The following is a 24389-nucleotide window of genomic DNA, read 5'->3' as shown; positions in this document are numbered from 1 at the left end:
ATGCACCCAAATGATAGAATGGTATGCAACAATTGCAAATTATGCAGTCTGAGTTCATTAGATAATCAGGAAATGTCCCTAGCATAACATTAAGGGAGAGAGCAGAATGCAGAACCACACAGTAATAAAATGGTGATTTGATTAAACTAAATTGTGTGTGTGCATAACATCAAAATATAAACAATGGTGGTAATACAATCTTGGAAATAAAACCTCCATTAATTATTTTTCTAGTTTCCTGTTCTCAGTATTTTGAAATTTTTTTTTAATAAAAAAGCAATCAGAAATAAACAAGTAACTATAGATTTTACAAGAAGCTTTGGGAAGTGTGGGAGGACTGTAAGCCACCTGTGGACATGAGAGAAGTAAATGAAAACTCCAGTGTTCTCTGAAATAAGGAAAACAAAGGGATCTTTCAGTAGGAAAGAAGCTATGGGAACATTTTGGTCAGTTCTTTTCCTTGGCGATCCCCTGTGCCTCAGTTTATCCAAGAGAACAGTGATTTTTCTTTTCTTCTTACAGAACGTTTGCTGATTCAAGCAGATGGTTTGTTTTCTAAACTGACTCCCTTGTAACTTCTCCCTCACTCCAAGTAACAGGCATTTCCTTGACCTCAGCTTGTGTTCCAGCTCTTTCCATGTCTGAAGGAAAATCCAAGGACTTTTAGGATCCAAATCTAAGGAGTTTGGGGTAATGATGTACGTGTTTTCCCTTACTTTTACCACAGTATCACATATCTCACACCCATGTACTGCAGCCACAGCCCACAAAAGTCAGAGGCACGAGTTTGCCCCAAGCTGGCAGAAATTGCCCTGTGATGGTTATATTAATAATTACCCTAATGCTAAACAACTCACCTTTGTGAACACTTTGCCTTTGGCACAGTTTTTGATACCTACAATTTCATTCACTTCCCTGAAGGCTTGTTGTGGGGGGGTTAAGAGATGCTTGAAAATTTTCTGTCTTGGTCTTTCTGTGAGTCCTTGGCCTCTTGCCTTTCTTTTTCTCCCCACTATCTGAGCTCTGTACTATTCACACTACCCGCCATTGTGACTCTGGCCCCATAATCTTGAGCCAGTACCAAGTGCCTCTCAAGTAACACAGCTCCTTCCTGCTCTGTCCCATAGACTAGCCCTCAGCCTAGGGACCTAGCAGAGTTTTGCTTACTTCTAGTAAAGGGATCAGGCTTCCCTGGTGACTCAGATGGTAAAGAATCTGCCTGCAGTGCTGGAGACCGGGGTTCGATTCCTGGGTTGGGAAGATCCCCTGAAGGAGGGCATGGCAACCCACTCCAGTATCCTTGCCTGGAGAATCTCCATGGACAGTGGAGCTGGGAGGCTACAGTCCATTGGGTCACAAAGAGTTGGACACAACTGAGCCATTAAGCACAACACAGTTAAGGGATCACAGAAGGTTTTATTCCTTTCTCAATGTGAAAGCTCCAAGCAAATATTCCTCTTGGTAAATAACAACTTCTGAATGTTACAATTGCCCTGGATATCTGGAAAGAGCAGTTGTTGCATTTTTCATCAATATCACGAGGCTGATCCTTAGTTGATAGGTGCAGGAATGGCTAGCTGAACCAGTTGTTAAACTATTGGAATGTGTAGGCTAATAAGCAGCCTCTGCCCTCATGTCCCACTTCATTGAGGTTGCCCCAGTCCCTCCCCTAGGACACCCTGGATCTCCCTACAATCCAGCAACTTGGTTAATACAATCCAGTATTAACCAAGGGGTTAATACTTGGCCAGGCACCAGCTAAGCTGATACAAATTTGGATTGATCAGTGGCCAAGGCACTCAGGGTGTAAGTTTCCTTTGTTTGTTTCCATTCTTTTCCTTTGTTTTGCTGCCTCTCACAGCTTATGGGATTTTAGTTACCCTGATAGAAGTCCTAACCACTGGATAGGCAGGGAATTCTCAGGGTGTGATTTTGATTGCTGCTGCTTCATCATCGGGCTTCCCTGGTGGCTCAAACCGTGATACATCAGATGCATGGTTAGTCACTTGGGTATATCTGACTCTTCGTGACCCCAAGATCTGTAGCCCTCCAGGCTCCTCTGTCCATGGGCTTCTCCAGTCAAGAATACTGCAGTGGGTTGCCATTCCCATCTCCAGAGGATCCTGGATCCTGACCCAGGGATTGAATCTGCATCTCCTGCATTGCAGGCAGACTCTTTACCAGCTGAGCCACCTGGAAAGCCCAATACACCAGATCAATATATAAATCAATCCCTTTGTTACAAAGAACTTCTAGCCAGCTTGAGCACCCAGCAGAATCACCTGGAGGGCTAGTTAAACCACACATCTGGGCCCTACCCTCAGAGATTCTGATTCATTAGGTCCAGGGTGGGGCCTGAGAATTGGCATTTGTCACAATTCCCAGGCAACCCTGAGGCTGATGCTCCCGGTCCTCTGTTCCACAGACAGCTCCCTGATCGAAAAGGATCTCTAGAGCAGCTTCTCAAACACCAATGTGCATAAGAACCACCTGGGGAATCTTGTAATCCAGATTCTTATTCGGAACATCAGGGATGGAGCTTGACATTCTGCTTTTCCTTTAAGCATCCCAGGTGATGATGCCACTGTCTGTATGACCTTGAATAGCAAGGTCTTCTAAAGAGAATTCATACTTCTCATCCACATAATGAAAGTCCTGCCTTACAAATCCTTTATCCTTTCTGTACACGATTCCCTTCCCATCCTTCTTTCATGTATTACTCTTTATAGTTCCTGCAGCTTCTTTCATTCTTTTCTTCTTTAATGACAAATTCACGGGTGATGCTAATACTGTTAGTCTGAGAGCATCCTGGAGAGTAAGATCCTAAAATGGCTTTAATTCTAGGCCTTGGTTGCAGAGCCCTTCAGAACAACCCCTTCTTCCTCTCATGTTGTTGTTTAGTCGCTAAGTTGTGTCTGACTTTTCTGTGACCTCATGTACTGTAAGCCCACCATGCTCCTCTCTCCATGGGATTTCCCAGGCAAGAATACTGGAGCAGGTTGCCATTTCCTCCTCCAGGGGATCTTCCCAACCTAGGGATTGAGCCCAGGCAAAAAAAGAAGTCACTCTTGCTTGCAAACGTATCCTTGAACTTCTCCTCACCACTCAACTAAAACCAAAATCAACTCAAAGAAGGTATTACCCACTGGAGTGTTTGGTAAGAGAGAATCTGATCTTTTTTCCCTTAGGATAAAACTAACCATGATCTGAATCTTATATTAATACTAAATAGTCCTTCACATGTTGGCATGTCTCTGTAAGTTCTGAGGTGGATTGCAAGTCATGTATATCAATGATTTATCTCTTTATTCTTATTTTTTAGTTATCCTTTTAAAAATTATTTTCTCTTGGCCCTCTTTTGCTCTTCCTTGCTCCCTTTTCCTCTCACTGACTTTCTTTTCTTTCTTTCTCCTTTACTTTTCTTCCCACTCTGTTTTTTTTTTTTTTTTCTTGTTAATATTTTTAAGATTTTAAATTCTCAACCAATGCTTAGGATTCCATCCCTGGATAATTTTTGTTTTTATTTTAATGCAACCCCAGGTACTCAGAAATCGACTCCACCCAGACTGTTTTGGAGCTTCATGATTCCAACAATGAGGTCAGACATGGGTCTAGGAAAATACATGTGAGTGTGTGTTGGGGAAACAAAGAAGACAGTCAAGTACAAAAGGCAAAGCTAGAGCGCCCTTTTCCAGAAAATACTTGACTGAGAGCTTTTATCCAGGACTAGAAACTTGTACTTCTTACCAACTAAGTACTTTTTCTGCAAAACATAAAAAAGATGTGTTTTTATGAACTTGATCATTCATTTCCTGAACCTTATAATAGTGCTTAATTCCAGTTGGATATAAACAGACTTCTGAGATCCGTCAGCTCCTACTCTCCCTGCCCTTGGGCTGGGCAAGCTGCTTTGCTGCAAATTATATGGAAAAATCTGCAAGCCCTAATTCCAAAAGGCAGAAGTCCTAGCCCAATCTTGCTCCACTTCTGGGAACCCAGGGACATGGCAGGAGTTTGTTGGTTTAGTAGCTGTGCCTAAGAGTTAAATCTGTGCCATCTCCTATCCAAGTGCAGTGGAAGGAAGTTCAAGAAGAGCTAATTCCATAAGGAAAAGGATAGTGGAGATGGTAGATATCTTATTGTTGTGGGGGAAAAAAGAAATTCACTGCATTCAGTTCATCCAGTACTAACTAGCTCACTAAGAGACCTGCAGATTCGTCAGCTGACCTTATGTTCCTCCCTGTCTGACAGGTAACCCAGACTTGAATTCAGAATTAATTCTGGCTAAAATAAGTTATCTAAGCTTGCTGCTGCACCTTGATGATCTCATCTGTAGAGTGGACACAATCACCTTAACTAGGAGAGTATTTGTAAAATAACAAAGTGATGCCAAGAACAGAGTCCATACTTTGAAACAGCGTTTCTCAACAGAGGGCTTGGAAGATGTTCAATATGTACCAATATCTATCTTTTCGTCTTGAATAAAAAAGGAAAAAAAGAAGGAGAGATAATGGCAGGATCTTCAGTGGATAACCATGAATAAAATTCTGGGCTGTGATGCTAAAAGCATCAAAATCAGCAGGCTCAAACTCAAATGCCAATAGAAGCCAGGCAAGTAATATTAATAAGCAAACCACCCCCAGAACAACAACAACAAAAAGAATACAGCAGATACTGGACAGGGACATTAGAAATACTTCAACTACCTATTATCATGGTAGAAGACAAATAGCTGCACACCCTCAACAAAAATGGCATCTTTCTACTCCACCTTGGGTTCTTGGAACAATGGAAGATGATGAGGACAGGACCCAGCTGGAAAGAGCATGCTCCTTCTAGCAGGGCAACCACTGCTCTTCGTTTGACAGTCGAGGCCCAGGGTTGCCAGATCTTAGGACTCCTTGCAAGATGAGTAAGAGGCTTTGTTTATTCCTAAAGTATTCCAGTTTGTAAATGTTGGTCAACCCTATGATATGACCAACAGTGGGCCATCAGGGGCTTGTGGACATTAATTTACAACCCACGTTGCTTCTCCTTTTCAGAGATCTGCCAGCTCAGAAGGGAGCATACTGACTTGCAGTTTGCCTTTTGTCCACTAAGAGGTAAGAAAAGCCTTTCTGAAGTAGAAACTTGGAAGGCCAGAGTGATACATGCCTTTGCTGACTTGAGCTGGGAGCTCTTTTTCATATCTGTTTATATCTGTTAATTATCTTGTATAATTATAAAAACATATATAATTATAAAAGATATAAAGAAATAATCATTTTAAATATACTTCTTTATATCTGTTAATTATCATCATATCCCTAGGAGGTACTCACTAACTCCATTTTGCAGATAAAGAAATAGAAGCTTAGATAAGCTATCATTTGCTCAAGAGCTCAAAGTAGCAGCACTCAGATTTGAAACCAAGTTGTTTCATCCAAGTCTGGTGCCTCTCATGTATTGCAAAGTGGAAAAATAACATTTGTCTGAGTCTAAAGCTTGTTTTCCTTCCACCTTCTCCCTTGATAAATATTAAGCAGTTAGGGAAGCTCAGAAAGAAACTTAGATGACTGGAATGCCAGTTGGTAAATAGTTATTTCAGAGTGGCAATGAATATTTTGAGTCTGGACATATTGCAGGACAGAAATTAGATTCCTCAGTTCTAAAGTTAGATTTTGCTCTACTGTTGTATATCTTGAATGAGAGATTTTTTAAACAGCAGTGGCAATGTTGAGTCACAGTTCTTGCAGTTTGACCCAAATGGAGAAATTTCTATAATACCGTATCTGAGTGGTTCAGATCAGATCAGATCAGTCGCTCAGTCGTGTCCGACTCTTTGCGACCCCATGAATCGCAGCACGCCAGGCCTCCCTGTCCATCACCAACTCCCGGAGTTCACTGAGACTCACGTCCATCGAGTCAGTGATGCCATCCAGCCATCTCATCCTCTGTTGGCCCCTTCTCCTCCTGCCCCCAATCCCTCCCAGCATCAGAGTCTTTTCCAATGAGTCAACTCTTCTCATGAGGTGGCCAAAGTACTGGAGTTTCAGCTTTAGCATCATTCCTTCCAAAGAAATCCCAGGGCTGATCTCCTTCAGAATGGACTGGTTGGATCTCCTTGCAGTCCAAGGGACTCTCAAGAGTCTTCTCTAACACCATGGTTCAAAAGCATCATTCTTCGGTGCTCAGCCTTCTTCACAGTCCAACTCTCACATCCATACATGACCACAGGAAAAACCATAGCCTTGACTAGACAAACCTTTGTTGGCAAAGTAATGTCTCTGCTTTTGAAAATGCTATCTAGGTTGGTCATAACTTTCCTTCCAAGGAGTAAGCATCTTTTAACTTCATGGCTGCAGTGATTTTGGAGCCCAGAAAAATAAAGTCTGACACTGTTTCCACTGTTTCCCCATCTATTTCCCATGAAGTGATGGGACCGGATGCCATGATCTTCGTTTTCTGAATGTTGAGCTTTAAGCCAACTTTTTCACTCTCCTCTTTCACTTTCATCAAGAGGCTTTTGAGTTCCTCTTCACTTTCTGCCATAAGGGTGGTGTCATCTGCATATCTGAGGTTATTGATATTTCTCCCGGCAATCTTGATTCCAGCTTGTGTTTCTTCCAGTCCAGCATTTCTCATGATGTACTCTGCATATAAGTTAAATAAGCAGGGTGACAATATACAGCCTTGACAAACTCCTTTTCCTATTTGGAACCAGTCTGTTGTTCCATGTCCAGTTCTAACTGTTGCTTCCTGACCTGCATACAGGTTTCTCAAGAGGCAGGTCAGGTGGTCTGGTATTCCCATCTCTTTCAGAATTTTCCACAGTTTATTGTGATCCACACAGTCAAAGGCTTTGGCATAGTCAATAAAGCAGAAATAGATGTTTTTCTGGAACTCTCTTGCTTTTTCCATGATCCAGGGGATGTTGGCAATTTGATCTCTGGTTCCTCTGCCTTTTCTAAAACCAGCTTGAACATCGGGAAGTTCATGGTTCACATATTGCTGAAGCCTGGCTTGGAGAATTTTGAGCATTATTTTACTAGCGTGTGAGATGAGTGCAATTGTGCGGTAGTTTGAGCATTCTTTGGCATTGCCTTTCTTTGGGATTGGAATGAAAACTGACCTTTTCCAGTCCTGTGGCCACTGCTGAGTTTTCCAAATTTGCTGGCATATTGAGTGCAGCACTTTCACAGCATCATCTTTCAGGATTTGGAATAGCTCAACTGGAATTCCATCACCTCCACTAGCTTTGTTTGTAGTGATGCTTTCTAAGGCCCACTTGACTTCACATTCCAGGATATCTGGCTCTATGTCAGTGATCACACCGTCGTGATTATCTGGGTCGTGAAGATCTTTTTTGTACAGTTCTTCTGTGTATTCTTGCCATTTCTTATTAATATCTTCTGCTTCTGTTAGGTCCATACCATTTCTGTCCTTTATCGAGCTCATCTTTGCATGAAATGTTCCTTTGGTATCTCTGATTTTCTTGAAGAGATCCCTAGTCTTTCCCATTCTGTTGTTTTCCTCTATTTCTTTGCATTGATCGCTGAGGAAGGCTTTCTTATCTCTTCTTGCTATTCTTTGGAACTCTGCATTCAGATGTTTATATCTTTCCTTTTCTCCTTTGCTTTTCGCTTCTCTTCTTTTCACAGCTATTTGTAAGGCCTCCCCAGACAGCCATTTTGCTTTTTTGCATTTCTTTTCTATGGGAATGGTCTTGATCCCTGTCTCCTGTACAATGTCATGAACCTCTGTCCATAGTTCATCAGGCACTCTATCTATCAGATCTAGTCCCTTAAATCTATTTCTCACTTCCACTGTATAATCATAAGGGATTTGATTTAGGTCATACCTGAATGGTCTAGTGGTTTTCCCTACTTTCTTCAATTTAAGTCTGAATTTGGCAATAAGGAGTTCATGGTCTGAGCCACAGTCAGTTCCTGGTCTTGTTTTTGCTGACTGTATAGAGCTTCTCCATCTTTGGCTGCAAAGAATATAATCAATCTGATTTCGTAATTATTTGAAATTCCAACTTAATTTAGTTTAAACTATAAAGGGATTTGCTGTCTATGGAAACAAAAATTCCAGGCTTTGATTGAACTTCTGGCAGTATTTCATCCTGGGGACCGAGAAACCAAAAACCCAGGTTTCCTCTCTGCTCTCTGAAACAGTAGTAGTAGTGTTAGTTACTCAGTCATGTCCAACTCTTTGTGACTGCACGGACTATAGACCACCAGGTTCCTCTGTCCATGGGATTCTCCAGGCCAGAATACTGGAGTGGGTAGCCATTCCCTTCTCCAGAGGATCTTCCCGACCCAGGGATCAAACCCAGGCCTCATACATTGCAAGCAGATTCTTTACCATCTGAGCTACAGGGAAGATCTGAAACATTGGTATTACACAAAGACTGGGTTCCTGCATGTTTTATGGTAGCTGCCAATCAGCATCTTGTTTATATCTGGATAAAGAGGAAATTTCAGTAACTGTCACAACCGCTAGGAATTGCTTTCTCTTGTTTTCTTATCTTCTCTTGGATAACCCTTGGTCTAAATATAGGATTGTTGGTTGGATTAAGATCATTAGGTCAAGGGAGTTCCCTGGTTTCCTAGTGGTTAGAGATCCATGCTTCCATTGCAGGGGCATGAGTTTGATCCATGGCCAGGGAACTAAGATCTCCCAGCCACGTGGTGTGGCCAAAAAATAAAAAATCATCAGGGTTGAACCCTGGATTTAGGGTTAGAGTAATCCCATATAAACTGCATAGCTGCAATAAAATGGGGGAGGGATAAATTTGCCCACAGAAAATCAGGGTATTTTTGGTAGAAAGAGGAAGAAATGGGTACTAGAAAGCAACTGACAAATATCTGCTACGAAAAACAATTTGGCTGAAGCTATACAAGAAATATTCATAGTTTACCATCTAGCACACACACACAGAAGAAAGGCGGATAATTCATTCCTGAGAGGCCTGAATGGAGGAATGGAAAAGCTAGAAAGAATAATTTTGCTGGGATTTCAGCTAGCAGTGGTGGTTGCTGTTGCTCTGAAGAAGGTTTAAGGAGTTGCTGCTGTTTTTATAAAGCCCAGCAGTTAAAATGTATCATATTATATATGAAACGAATCGCCAGTCCAGGTTCGATGCATGATACAGGATGCTTGGGGCTGGTGCACTGGGATGACCCAGAGGGATGGTACAGGGAGGGAGGTGGGAGAGGGGTTCAGGATGGGGAACACATGTATACCCGTGGCAGATTCATGTTGATGTATGGCAAAACCAATACAATATTGTAAAGTAATTAGCCTCCAATTAAAATAAATAAGTTTATATTTAAAAAAATAAGAAGAAGAAAAATTACATTTTAAAAGATTGTGAAAACAAAGAATATGAACCAACAACTGCATGTTGTCCATGAAGCCCCCAATATTATCTGGTTCTTGACAGGAAAAGTATGCCAACCCCTGGTGCAGTCAGTCCATAAGAGTGAAATTTCACTACCTCCTAAATAATTAAGGCAAAATAACAAAGTTTAGGGAATCTGGGACTCAAAAGACCAAATTTACAAGAAGCATTATTTTAGAATTAAGGCTTTAGTATCTTTCTCAACTGCAAAATAATTCCTTCAGAATCCTAAATGAAAATAACTTTCATCTATTTAATACATGAATACCTTGCTTGTTTCTCATTTGGTGGTTGCCAGGACTGGGGGAGGGAAGGAGGCGCATAGAAATAGGTAGTAGGAGATTAAAAAGAGACAGACACATTATTGATTCTGCACACAAGGCCAGCAGTTGTCAGATTCTTACTGACCACATACTGACCAAGTAGTCATGGCATACAAATGAAATTAGCTCCATGTCTTCCAAAGTTCTAGGTTCTAAGATGTCATGTTCAGTGATGTCATAGAGAAGGTACCCTTATACTCCGGCCAGGATGCTATAATTGGTAAGAGACAGCTACAGTCTGCCAACTGAACCAACAGGAGAGCTTTGTCAGCAATTCCCAGGTGTAAATCATGGTGCAGAATATTAGAGACATGGCAAGTATTCATTTGGCTTCAAGAAGTATTTCAAAAGAGACCGTCTTGAGAGCAGATTTGATTAGCTCTAAGTAATATTTCCTCCACGCGGTACATCTTTGTTGCTCTGAGGCGAGAAGAGTTTGTTTTTTTAATGCTTTTTCTTCATGCTGTTTCTTGAGGGATGGCATTCTGTGGAGAAGAGCCAAGAGCAAAGTTGATCAAAAAGAGTTTTACCCCTTCCTGCTTCTTATTTCTTGCTTTTACTCTAGCTAGATCCAGACCAGCTTGTAACATATCTCATCCTATATCTAATCCTACCAATTTTACTTTGATTGTACCTGGAAATTTTTCTGAAAGTAAAATAGTCCACATTTTTCTCTTATCCTAGGAAAGAGAACCCCTGGACAGGGGGCATTAGTAATTGTTGAGGTGGTATTTCATAAAGCCACTTGCCATCCATTGTCCAGTGGTACCTCTGTAACAGACCTCAATACATGTAAAGGCCAGGGATAATTATTTATAAAGAAGAAAATTGCCTTTAAAAGAGTAGAGAGGTGAAGCAGGCATTAGCATCCAGACATTCTGATACCCACTCATTTCAGGGGACCAGGAGCTGGAGGGAAGGGGGAGGCGTAGGGCCTGGGTCTTCCCTCCACTAGCACCTTCAGACTTAGACTTTTGACGCTTTCCCAAACATGCTTGTGTTTAAGATCACAAATATGAGACCAACCAGATTGAAAGAAGGTATGGCCAAGTAACTTTGGCTTAAGAAAATGTTTTAAATATAGCATACACTTGCTAATGATTTTACTCATTCTTTTCTTTTTTTTTTTTTGGTTTCCTGGGAATCTCAGAGAGAAGCCCTCTCCATCTCCTTCTTAGGTACCTATTCTGAGGACCTATTGTTTCCTTTATGCCTTTATTCAAATATTACATCCAGGTGGTCCTTGGCCACCCAGACTGAAATTGTAATCCAACTCTCATCCTTCCTTCTTATTTTGTTCTTCTCCTCTTTTTCTTTGGGCTTCTCTGGTAGCTCAGCTGGTAAAGAATCCGCTTGCAATCTGGGAGACCTGGGTTTGATCCCTGGGTTGGGAAAGATGCCCTGGAGAAGGGAACGGCTACCCACTCCAGTATTCTGGCCTGGAGAATTCCATGGACTGTGTAGTCCATGGTGTCGCAAAGAGTTGGACATGACTAAGCTGCTTTCACTTTTTTTCTTTATTAGCAGTTATCACAAATTTACTATATATTTCACTTATCTCACCGTTGCTGCTGCTGCTGCTGCTAAGTCGCTTCCGTCATGTCTGACTCTTTGCAACCCCAGAGATGGTTACCGTTGACTTTCCCCTAAATGCAGACTTCATGAAGGGAGGAGGTGGAATGTTTTGTCTTTTTGTCCATGCTGTATCCTAGCAGTGTGTCCAGTACCCGGCACAGAGTAGGCCTTAACTGGTACATGTGGGATCACTCTGTACCATGGAGTATTACCTACAGAGAACTTAGCCAAGTCAAGTTCGTGGGACCAACTAGGTCAGTTTATACCCTAATAACTACTGGGAAGTGAAGAGTTGGGGGTTTCTGAAGATGACATCTAACTTACAACTTCAGAAGCAAGTGAGAAGTGGAGGTGGCGTGGCTCTCTGAAAAGTTAATCACTCCTCTCTTGGAGGCATATTATTAAAGGAAGAATGTGTCTTCTTTGAGTTATCAGTTTCACCTCCTGAAAGGAAGTCAAATGACGGTGTAATTGTCAGGACTCCCCTGTTATAGAGTGTATTCCATCTGTATGGAATAAATCCCATCCCTATTTCCAGTGATAGGCCCCAATTGACTTAACTCAATTACTGATCCCACCCCTCCATCTTAATTAGTGGTCCAGGGATGAGTGAATGATGGCATTTGGGCTAGAGAGAGAGAGAGAGAGAGTAAGCTCCATTACCATAAAGAACTCAGGAGGCAATTTTCTATAGTGGTTAAGGAAATGGACCTTGGAGTCAAACTAGTAAGGTTAGTAACCCCAACTATGACACTCACCAGCTGGTTGACCTTGAGAAAGTTTAAAAATGTTATTTTATTCATCTATGAAATGGGGATAATAATGATAATACTGCATAGGGTGGTTGTAAAAATTAAGGAAGAGAATACCAGCCATAGAGTAAATTAGGTACTATTATTGCAATTCCAGTGAGAAAAGGAAAAATAAATCCTTAACAGAACACTGTGTATTAGCAGATTATTCATTTAGTCAACTAAATGCTCCCTGAGTACTTACCATGTGCCACTTAGGGGCCATGAAGGCACGGAAGTGAATCAGGACTGGGCTCTGTGGGGGACTTGTTGGAAAGTCGTGAATGAAATAAGTACTGTAGGACATTGTTCACAAAGCAATCAAGCATAGATACCATGACATGAGGTCCCAAAAGGGAAGTCTTACTTTATTTAGATGATACAGGTAGCTGATAGAAAATTCACTTAAGACATTCAGCAAGAAGCATGTCTTATCCTTAAATGTATGGTTTTAACTATAGCTTTAATAATGATCAGCCTCCCCCCCCAAAAAAAACAAACCAAAACAAAAAATGATTAAAGGTGCTGAATTAGCTTCTGTTTAGATTTCTCTGTTAATGCATGTTTAGGTCCTTGTTTTAAAAAATTAGATGTAGATATCCACCTTGAACACCCATTCATCCTTACCCTCTACCCCTCATCTCTCATTGACCATCTCAGTCTCTTGCCAGAGGTATCCAGCCATTATCAACCATCATTACCAATCCATCTGGTAAATAGAATCCTAAAGTTTTTGTGGGGTTGCGAAGAGTTGGACACGACTGAGTGACTGAACTGAACTGAACTGAAAGTTTTTGGCACCCCACTCCAGTACTTTTGGCTAGAAAATCCCATGAACAGAGGAGCCTGGTGGGCTGCAGTCCATGGGGTCACTAGAGTTGGACACAACTGAGCGACTTCACTTTCATTTTTCACTTTCATGCATTGGAGAAGGAAATGGCAACCCACTCCAGTGTTCTTGCCTGGAGAATCTCAGGGACGGAGAAGCCTGGTGGGCTGCCGTCTGTGGGTTCGCACAGAGTCAGACTCGACTGAAGCGACTTAGCAGCAGCAGCAGCAGCATGTATACTTAGGAAGATAAATATATATATGCCCTCAGGGACATTTAGGAAAGATTGGGTTCCCTGGAGAACAATGGGGTGGGCACCATAACTATGCTGTCATTTTGTGCCTTGCTTGACTATATGAGATTCAGTGACTGTACACATTTCCTCATTTATGTTCTGGTCTCAGGATGAATTAAAAGCGTTTTTGAAAGCTGCTGGAAACAAACTCGTGGTAATTGAATTCTCAGCAAAATGGTGTGGGCCTTGCAAAAGGATTTATCCTGTTTTTCATGTAAGTATCATCAGCGTCTATTTCACAGTTTTTTAGAAGGAATTTAAAGTCCTTGAATACTTTTCCCAATAAATCTTAAGAGTTTGGCAGTTACGAGCCATTCTGGGGCGATAGTTTTTCCCCCACTTAGTGCCCACCTCCTTATTACTATTCTTATTTTAATCTTTAAAATGTTATTGATGGATAGTTGGTTTACAGTGTTGTGTTAGTTTCAAGCATACGGCACAGTGATTCACTTAGATGGATAGATAGGGGTATAGAGACAGAGATATTTTGTTCATATTCTTTTTTCTCGTAAGTTATTATAAAATATTGACTATAGTTCCCTGGTCCTTGTTGGTTATTTGTTTTATGTATATCAGTGTGTATGTGTTAATCCCAATAAATAATCCCAACACAAACTTCCTAATTTATCCCTCCCCCTCCTTTCTTTGTTAGTAAGCATAAATTTGTTTTAAAATAATTGTACTACCCAAGGCAATCTACAGACTCAATGCAGTCCTCATCAAATTGCCAATGGCTTTCTTCACAGAGCTAGAAAAAAATTTTTTTAATTTGCATGGAAACAAAGCAAATAGCAATCTTGAGAAAGAAAATTGGAGTTGGAAGAATCAGGCTTCCTGACTTCAGACTATACTACAAAGCTACAGTAATCAAAACAGCATGGTACTGGCACAAAAGCAAACATGTAGATCAATGGGACAGGATAGAAAGCCAAAAATAAACCCACATACCTATGATCAATTTATGAAGATCAGTTTATCAAGAGGCAAGACTATAAATGGAGAAGAGACTGTACAGTCTCTTCAGTAAGTGGTGCTCAGAAAACTGGACAGCTAGATGTAAAAGAATGAAATTATAGCATTCACTAGCACCATATAAAAATGGTATTAAAATAATAATCTAAATGGATTAAAGATCTAAATGTAAAACCAAATACCATAAAGGAAAATATAGGCAGAACACTCTTTGACATAAATTGCAACAATATCTTTTTAGATCCATCTTCTAAAGTAATGAAAATAAAAACAAAAATAAACAAATGGGACCTGATTACACTTAAAATCTTCTGCATGGAATCATAGTTTTTTTTGGAAGCGTCCTGCTTAACCTGAAGATAATTTAGTGAGATCTAATTAGATCATTAGTACACACACCAGATTAATACTGTTTATTTGTGGATAATTCTACAAGGATCATCAAAATGTGCGAGAGTACAGTTGTATAAAGGAATGGATTATTCATAATAATGACATTTTACCAAAGTTCTAGAGTTCAGAACTTCCAAATATTGGAATAGATTACAGATGAACATGGTATTTTTTAAACTATAATAAAAAAGAGTAAACTACCCCCAATCTTTCAACCCCATTATCAGAAGAAATCCTATGTCTTACTTATTCCTTTCATATCTGAGCTCCTTTATAAAATTTCTTTGTAAAATATTCCACTTAATTGTAATCATATGTTTATATTCAGGTCTTTTTCCATCTACACATTGGTTTATATTTTTATCAACTCTCCAGATTATACTTTCCATGTCCATACAGTGTTTCATCTAGTTAATTTTTCTGTTACCCCATTTAAGTGTTTACACCATTTGGTGGGGAGAGTGTACAACATGCTGCAGAAAGAAACTCAGGACATTTTCTTTTCATTTCTCCTTCTGCACAGAAGTTTCACATTTATGGTCCATTTTGTGCAATTTCCTACTTCAGTTATAAAGTTCAGATTTCTCTACACAACCGAAAATATATTATTTTTCAGCAGGGTTTCTAACATTTCAATTTTTTGACTTAAACTCTTAAATCTACTTGAATTCATTCTAACCAGTCATAAACTTTGATATTTAAAAGAAACATATTCAGATAACGAAATTCGCTACATGACATCAGTTCAGTTCAGTCATGTCCAACTCTTTGTGACCCCATGGACTGCAGCACGCCAGGTTTCCCTGTCCATCACCAAATCCTGGAGCTTACTCAAACTCATGTCCATTGAGTCAGTGATGCCATCCTACCATCTCATCCTCCGTCATCCCCTTCTCCCTCCACCTTCAATCTTTCCAGCATCAGGGTCTTTTCCAGTGAATCAGTTCTTCACATCAGGTGGCTGAAGTATTGGAGTTTCAGCTTCAACATCAGTCCTTCCAATGAATATTCAGAATTGATTTCCTTTAGGATTGGCTGGTTAGATCTTCTTGCAATCCAAGGGACTCTCAAGAGTCTTCTCCAACACCACAGTTCAAAAGCTGAATCAATTCTTTGGCGCTCAGCTTTCTTTATACTCCAACTCTCACATCCATACATGACTACTGGAAAAACCATAGCCTTGACTAGATGGACCTTTGTTGACAAAGTAATGTCTCTGCTTTTTACTATGCTGTCTAGGTTGGTCATAGCTTTTTTTCCAGGTAACAAGTGTCTTTTAATTTCATGGCTGCAGTCACCATCTGCAGTGATTTTGGAGCCCAAGAAAATAAAGTCAGCCACTGTTTCCATTGTTTCCCCTTCTGTTTGCCATGAAGTGATGGGACCAACTGCCATGATCTTAGTTTTCTGAATGTTGAGTTTTAAGCCAACTTTTTCACTCTCCTCTTTCTGGCTCTTTAGTTCTTCGCTTTCTGCCATAAGGGTGGTATCATCTGTATATCTGAGGTTATTGATACTTCTCTGGGCAATCTTGATTCCAGCTTGTGCTTCATCCAGCCCAGTATTTCACATGATATATATAAGTTAAATAAGCAGAGTGACAATGTACAGCCTTGATGTACTCCTTTCCCAATTTGGAACCAGTCTGTTGTTCCGTGTCCAGTTCTAACTGTTGCTTCTTGACCTGCATACAGGTTTCTCAGCAGGCAGGTCAGGTGGTCTGGTATTCCCATCTCTTTCAGAATTGTCCACAGTTTATTGTGATCCACACAGTCAAAGGCTTTGGCATAGTCAACAAAGCAGAAATAGATGTTTTGCTGGAACTCTCTTGCTTTTTCCATGATCCAGCAGATGTTGGCAGTTTGATCTCTGGTTCCTCTGCCTTTTCTAAATCCATCTTGAACATCTGGAAGTTCACAGTTCACATATCAACATCTATTTTGTGCCTGAAATTATTGGAATATCTACAGCACATATTTTAATATCTGGCAGGCCTCTCTATTCAGACACTTAAAACTTAAGGGTCTCCAATGTTTAGCTTTAGGAGTATAAATATCCTCACCTGCCACAAAGTCAAAGCTGATCAGATTTTATTTCCCAACAGGCATTTTAGGCTCAGGCTTAGTAACCCCTTCTTCCCTTCATACCTTTAGGCCCTGAGAATGGCTGGGATTGTGTCCAGGCTCTCACAGCTCCTCCACACCCATCCTTAACTTTACAGTTATTTATAGTTAGCCCTTTGGTGATAAACTTCCCTAAATTATCCTAACTTGAATGTGCTGTTTTCTGTTGGAATCCAGACTAATGTACACACAGTTTAGTTTTGTTTTGTTTTTTTTTAATTTGGGTGTATCCACACTCTGAAATACTATTCAGATGATAAAAAGAGTCAAGTAGACCCATACATAATGATGAAATTCTCTCCAAGACAACATAGAATTAAGTAAAAAGAGAACAATATAGGAAAATTTATGGATATAGTACCATTTATGTAAAGCAGAGATAAATATCCATATATATATATATACACACCAGGGCCCTGGTCGCTCAGACAGTAAAGAATTTGCCTGCAATATGGAAGACCTGGGTTCAATCCCTAGGTTGGGAAGATCCCCTGGAGAAGAGCACAGCAAACCACTCCAGTATTCTTGTGTGGAGAATCCCATGGACAGAGGAGCCTGGAGGGCTACAGTCCATGGGGTCACGAATGAGCGACTAAGCATGCAGACTGTATCTGTGTGTGTATATATCAGTATGTATGTAGACAAAGAGGAGCAGAAGATGCATAGCAAATGGTTTTTTTTCTGTGAAAGGGAGTGAAAATTGGAGTAGGGTTGAGAATAGGGAAATTTCATATTTTGCTTTATTTTTCTTGTGATGTTTGAACTTTTACAAGAGAATGTATTTATGTATTCTGTGTCATTTTTTAAAAACCCACAGTAGCTAATGGATTTGGAGAAAAGGCTTTTATTACTCTAGGGTACTGTATCAGTCAGAGCTCAAAAACTGGAAACAGGAACCAAATTAGATAGAAAAAAACTTTAATACAAGGAATTAAATGCTCATAAAATCATTATAAGGCTGGATGAATGGGCTCCAGACTGGAACCCCAAGAATGACTCAAGAGCACCACAGACCCATTTGAGGGGATCCTAACTTTGCCATAATGAGATATGAGAGGAGATGAGAGGCCACTACTGGGAGAAAACAACAACAATAGCAGTTGGGGAGTCAGAACCAGAATCTGGAAGCTGGTGCTGGGGCACTGGATCCTTTAGATCCAGCAGCATGGAGGTAGCATGATCTTGCTCTCCAGCAGGAACATCCAAAGACAAAAAGAAAGTAGCTCCGTCTCACTTCTGCCTTCCCAGTCTTACCTGCATGAGTCTCATTGGTGAAACCAGTTTGCATCCAGAACTCTAGCTGCAAGGGAATCCGAGGAATCTTTCCCTTTTCCCTTTTCCAGGCTCTGCAGGAAGGTGGAATGGAAGTGAGCTGACAACACCGTTACTCTAGGTGGGGAAGAATCCAAGATATTTTCAAATACACAAAAACTGAAAGTTGACCACCCACAGTCTCTACTAAAGGATGTCTGGTAATAAGAAAAAGTAAATCATAACTGAAAGTGGTTTTTAAGAAGCGATTTAAAGCTTTTAAGTCTTAAGTGAATTCCATGGTCCCATTTGATCTGGGCCTTGAGGACTGAAAGCAAGGGCCAGCAACCTTGTCTGTAGAGGTTAAAGACAGTCAATATTTTCAGGTTTATGGGCTGTATGGTCTATAGTATATATATTCAGCTTTGGTGTTGTAGCACAAAAGCAGGCAATGGCAATATGCAAATGAATGGGCAAACGTGTTCCACTAAAATTTTGTTCATGAGACCATATGGAGTCCTGGATTTGGTGTATAGGGTAAAGATTGCTGACTCTGGGCTAAGAGAATCACCAGGCATAGATCCCCAAACAGAGCATTTTTGAGAAAAGGGAGATTATAAATTTGTTGAGAAATTGTATGGTTTGATCATGAGAAGGCATGTACTCTGTGAGGCTCGTTTTCAGTTTATACAGTGGAAGTGGCAACCCATGAGCCTTGAAAGAAAGCTGAGCCCAGAGGGGAAAGACCCTTGTGTTATAGCTTAATGAGCTGCTGTAGAGTCATAACGAAGAAGCCAATGGCACACCACTCCAGTACTCTCGCCTGGCAAATCCCACGGACGGAGGAGCCTGGCGGGCTGCAGCACATGGGGTCGCAAAGAGTCAGACACGACTGAGCGACTGCACTTTCACTTTCCACTTTCATGCATTGGAGAAGGAAATGGCAACCCACTCCAGTATTCTTGCCTGGAGAATCTCAGGGACGGCAGAGCCTGGTGGGCTGTTGTCTATGGGGTCGCACAGAGTCGGACACCACTGAAGCGATTTAGCAGCAGCAGCAGAGTCATAAAGAATGTTAAGGGTTTTGCAATGATCAGCTGTGAATTTGGGGGAAATACTTTTGGCAGTTTGTATAAGAGTGGGCTAGAAAGGCTGAGGCAGGTAACCCAGGTTTAACAACAATGTCAGTGATGGATTTATCAGAACTAGGGTGGTGGTTTGGGGAGAAAAAGGAAAGATCAAATTCAGGAGACAGTTTAGAGTGAAGATCAACAGAATAGGTGACTAGGTGGTAACAGATTGTATGGGAGGAAGAATAGAGCAGAAGGAGGAGTTTTTGTTGAGGACAGAGGATGGTCTGTTGTGGATGGTATGGCATAGAGAGGGAAGCAAGTGTTCATAAGGGACACCAGTCAGTCTAGCAAGAAACCCACATCTGTACCAGGTCTTCTGGCTACTACTCAGTACAAAAATGACAACCCTATCCATTTCCTGTCAGACTTGGGAAACTCTGAAAATTTCATCAATAGAACCTGACTCTGGAATCAGATGTCCATATCTGTCCAATCCATTTCCCTACCTGACTGCTACCAGGGAACATCCACATATCTTAAACTTGAAAAGCACAAGTCAGTTTCCCCAGAGTTCCTGGGCATCACCATCTTCCTGCCAGGCATGGAGATGCTGCCAATCAAAATCAGCGTCTATTTTTTAATCTGAAAAGTACTCTAAAATACCAAAGGCCTTCATGTTTATCATCCAAGAATTTCCCCCTAATTTCCCCATCTTGATGAACCACTGAAGAAAGAACTCCCACTTAGGGCACATTCTATGGACATACAACTGGAGAGAATCCCTTCAACAGAGCTCTGCACCTACCGTCCACCTAATCAGTTCATGTCATGCTGCTTCCTGCCTGTCCGTGGGTGCAGCCCCCAGTGACAGCTCTGTCTGCTGTTACCTCCACTTGGTCATGCTCCAGAGACCTCACACCACCGTGAAAGAGAGGTTTCATTTGAAACAGCTCGATGGGAATGCTTGAGATAGGATGTAATGCAAACAAATCAATATCCCATTAAGTACCTTTACAGAATAAGCACAGCTGTCTGGAAAAAAAGAATATCCCAGGAGCTGACATTTACAGGCTGCTTCTGCATCCATTACCGTACGCCCATTATACCACCACCATTATCTCCACCACTGTCAAAGATGCTTCCAGAACGTCTGGAACAGAAGCAGAGAAGAGTTGTTTTTCCCTATTCCCATTTTCCATTTTCCTGCAAATGCTTCCCATTGGCAGAACCTAACAGGAAGACAACTGGCAGAGTATTCTGGGAAATCTAGTTTTGATACATAACACAGACTTTAGACTCTGGTTCTGCCATTGATCTTTGCTTGACTTTGGCAACACCCAGCCCTTGACTTCTGTCCTTAAGATTCTAGGCAGTAGTGCCAGGATGATGCTTAGCTCTCTTTTCTCAGCTCTTTTATTTGGTTCTTGCTCTTGCTAAAAGACACTGCTAGTGTGTGATTTAATCTTAACATTAAGCTAATGGGAAATTTTTATTCTTTTGAAGGCAATGTCTGTGCAATACCGAAGCGTCATGTTTGCTAATGTGGATGTGGACAATGCTCGGGTAAGAATCTTAAATCCCTCCTTGTAGATTCGTAAAATCCAGTGTGATGTTGAAATGCTGTCTCAGTGATTATACAAGCAGTTTAAAGTGTAATGAAGCAGTAAATGCCTTCATAAGGTTCTTGTATGTTTTGTATTCTTTAAAAGACAATAAATATGTGGCTCTCCTGCTGTGTGCCCTTCTCGCACACTATGGTAGAATTCACTGATAAGTCCAGTGTTTTTCATCAATTTCTCTTGACTCTGCCCCACAGTCCTACCCAACAGAATTGCTCTAGACAGACAATACCAGTTGGTTAGAGTTGGGCTCAAAGTGAAAAATGATTTTCACCCCTGTTGTTGTTCTTCAGTTGCTAAGCTGTGTCTGACTCTTTGTGACCCCATGGACTGCAGCACACCAGGCTCCTCTATCCTTCACTATCTCCTGGAGTTTGCTCAAATTCATGTCCATTGAGTTGGTGATGCTATCTAACCATCTCATGCTCTGCTGCCCTCTTCTCCTTTTGCCTTCAATCTTTCTGAGCATCAGGGTATTTTCCACTGAATCCGCTCTTTGCATTAGGTGGCCAAAGTATTCAAGCTTCAGCATCAGCCTTTCCGATGAATACTAAAAGGGTTGACTTCTTTTAGGATTGACTAGTTTGATCTCCCTGCTATGCAAGAGACTCTCAAGAGTCTTCTCCAGCACCACAGTTTGAAAGTGTCCGTTCTTCAGTGTTCAGCCTTCTTTATGGTCCAGCTCTCACATCTGTATATGACGATTGGAATAACCATGTGTGGCTAGTTGCTCAGTCATGTCTGACTCTTTGCGGCTCCACAGACTGTAGCCTACTAGGCTCCTCTGTCCATAGAGATTCTCTAGGCAAGAATGCTGGAGTGCGTTGCCATGCCCTCCTCCAGGCAATCTTTCCAAGCCAGGGATTGAACCCACATCTCCCACACTACAGGCAGATTCTCTACCATCTGATCCACCAGGGAAGCCCAAGAATACTGGAGTGGGTAGCCTATCAGTTCTCTAGGGGAAAGTTCCTGACCCAGGAATCGAACCAGGGTCTCCTGCATTGCAGGAGGATTCTTTACAAGCTGAGCTACCCGGGAGGCCCAGGCCTTTGTCAGTAAAGTGATGCTTCTCTTTTTAATATGCTGTCTAGGTTTGTCATAGCTTTCATTCCAAGGACGAAGCATCTTTTAATTTCACCCCTGTAATAGATTATTAATAAATTTCTAAAATCCAATTCTGTGCATTACAGACATTTTTACGTACCTTGCTTTCCCCTTTCTATAGCTTATGCTTTTTGTGGAGTTCTGTTTGTGTGTGTGTGTGGACTTTTTTAAGCATCACAGGGAATTCCAGGAAACCTTTCCCTTTTTTCTCTAGAGTCTTTCTTCCTCATCCCAGCCCCACCCCCACCGCCAAATAATCAGCCTCATGTTTTCAATCAACATGTGCTTATTAATACATACAATGTGTCTAAAAACTTATTCTTCCTAGTATTTGTTATTTTAAAATGAAGAAAAATAGCAGTAATAAGTGGCCTGTGCATACATTGGATTGAATTTAAGCTTTATAATTAAACAATCTATTATTTACCCTTTCTGCCCTTAACAGTTTTGTGACCACTTATCTGTTAACCTCTATAAATGTCAGTTTCTCTATATGTAAAACAAAGTAATAATATTTAACAGAATATGAAAAAACATTATGGCATTATACCCAGAATGTAATAAAAGTTCCATTTTTCTATTTCCCTCAAAGTGTGACAGTGTTTAATTGTCCTTTACGCTGAATTGTGTGCCGTGCATTCAGAATAAACAGCTAGGATTATTATCTGTCAGATATTCAAAGACTTGTGCAGCTATCAGTACAATCAATTTTAGAAGGTATTTACAACTCCAAAAAGAAATATGCCCTCGTTAGTAGTCATCCCCCCTAGTTCCCTGTATCCACCACCTCAACCCTAGGTAACTGCTAGTCTACCTTGTCTGTAGACTTGCTTATTCTGGCCATTTCTTATAAATGGAATTATAGAAAATGTGGTCTTTTGTGACTGGCTTCTCTCACTTAACATAAGTTTGCAAGATTCATCCATGATGTAGCATGTATCAGTCTTCCATTCCCTTTTATTGCTGAATAATTTACTACCTCTTTTTTATCCATTCATTCTTTTATGGACATTTGGTTTGTTTGCAACTTTTGGGTATTATGACTAATACTGGCATAAACATTTAAGCATATATTTTCATTTCTCTTGGCTATATATCTAGGAGTGGGATTATTGGGTCATATGATAACTCTATATTTAACTTATTGAGGAATTTATAAATTATCATACAAAGTACTGTACGACTTTACATTCCCACCAGCAATGTAAGAGGTTTCTTATTTCTCCATATCCTCAGCAGCATTAGTTCCTGTTCACTTTTTGATTTTTATAGCTCTTTGTTTCTCAAGGTGAGACAAAATGCAGTTTTCTTTTCTAATAATGTATTCATTGTTGTCATTACTGTGGTCATGAAAATTATAATTTAGTGTGTGTTGGGAGTAGGGGTGGGCAGTAGGGGAAAGATTTGTTTTGATCCTGTGGGCAGCCATGAAATTAAAAGACGCTTGTTCCTTGGAAGAAAAGTTATGACCAACCTAGACAGCATATTAAAAAGCAGAGATGTTACTTTGCTAACAAAGGTCCATCTACTCAAGGCTATGGTTTTTCCAGTAGTCATGTATAGATGTGAGAGTTGGACTATAAAGAAAGCTGAGTGCCAAAGAATTGATGCTTTTGAACTGTGGTGTTGGAGAAGACTCTTGAGAGTCCCTTGGACTGCAAGGAGATCCAACCAGTCCATCCTAAAGGAGATCAGTCCTGAATATTCATTGGAAGGACTGATGCTGAAGCTGAAACTCCAATACTTTGGCTACCCGATGTGAAGAACTGACTCATTTGAAAAGACCCTGATGCTGGGAAAGATTGAAGGCAGGAGGAGAAGGGGATGACAGAGGATGCAATGGTTGGATGGCATCACCAACTCAGTGGACATGAGTTTGAATAAACTCCGGGAGTTGACAGTGGACAGGGAGACCTGGTGTGCTGCAGTCCGTGGGGTCACAAAGGGCAACTGAGCGGCTGAACTGAACTGTGGGTGGCTAACTTTCGCTTGACTCTTAAACAAGATAAACAAAAAAGTGATACTTGAAATCAGATTGTAATGGATTAGAACAGTTGGGATTCTGATATATTTTCTTATCTCATGGCTACAAAATCTTTTACAGAAATGGGCAGTGAAAAGGTGTAAGGCATATAAGAAAGAAACACATAAGCCTTAAAATGCATGATATACCACTCCATGTCTAAGTGTGAGTTGTAAAGAGACCTTTACTCATTCTTACTTCTTTGCAATATACTCTTTCCATATTGGGCTCTGCTGGGGCCTTCTGCAGTCTTTCACAAGCTCTTTTAAATAGAGCTCATTTCGTTCCTCAGTCCTTCTGCTTTGGCTCCTAGAGCCCATCAGTGAGAAAGCTCAGGAATGCTGGAAACAGTCACTTTATGTTTTAAGATTCCTGGAGGCTTTGAGGATATGTTAGGAAAGTTCTTGGCAAGAGAATGTGTAAAGTATCAGCAATCCCCGGGCTCTCAGACATGCCTCCTGAGATGTCACCAAGTACCATTCTTGGTCCAAAAAGAGGATATGAAAATGATGACTTCATTCCATTTCTTTTCTTTTCTAGGAGTTGGCCCAAACTTACCACATCAAAGCAGTACCCACATTTCAGTTGTTCAAGCAAACCAAGAAGGTATGTTTCTATTGTAGCTGG

The 24389-nt window shown here is 40.8% G+C and overlaps 1 protein-coding gene across 5 annotated transcripts in view; it reads left to right on the top strand.

Moving 5' to 3' along the window:
- The first annotated feature begins 9886 nt into the window (after positions 1–9886).
- Positions 9887–24389, top strand: part of TXNDC8 (thioredoxin domain containing 8) — a 32444-nt gene continuing 17941 nt past the window's right edge. For 4 of the 5 annotated variants that reach the window (NM_001416042.1, NM_001416040.1, NM_001416041.1 and 1 more), the window contains 4 exon segments: positions 9934–10025; positions 13311–13415; positions 20517–20576; positions 24303–24368. In NM_001416042.1, the coding sequence (NP_001402971.1) occupies positions 10002–10025; positions 13311–13415; positions 20517–20576; positions 24303–24368 (255 nt within the window). In that variant the 5' untranslated portion in view covers positions 9934–10001. 5 annotated transcript variants of the gene reach the window in all.

This window comes from Bos taurus, chromosome 8, assembly GCF_002263795.3.
Source record: "Bos taurus isolate L1 Dominette 01449 registration number 42190680 breed Hereford chromosome 8, ARS-UCD2.0, whole genome shotgun sequence".
NCBI classification, from domain to species: Eukaryota; Metazoa; Chordata; class Mammalia; order Artiodactyla; family Bovidae; genus Bos; species Bos taurus.
Note: the sequence above shows the minus strand (reverse complement) of the source record. Positions and strands in the feature narration are given on the sequence as shown.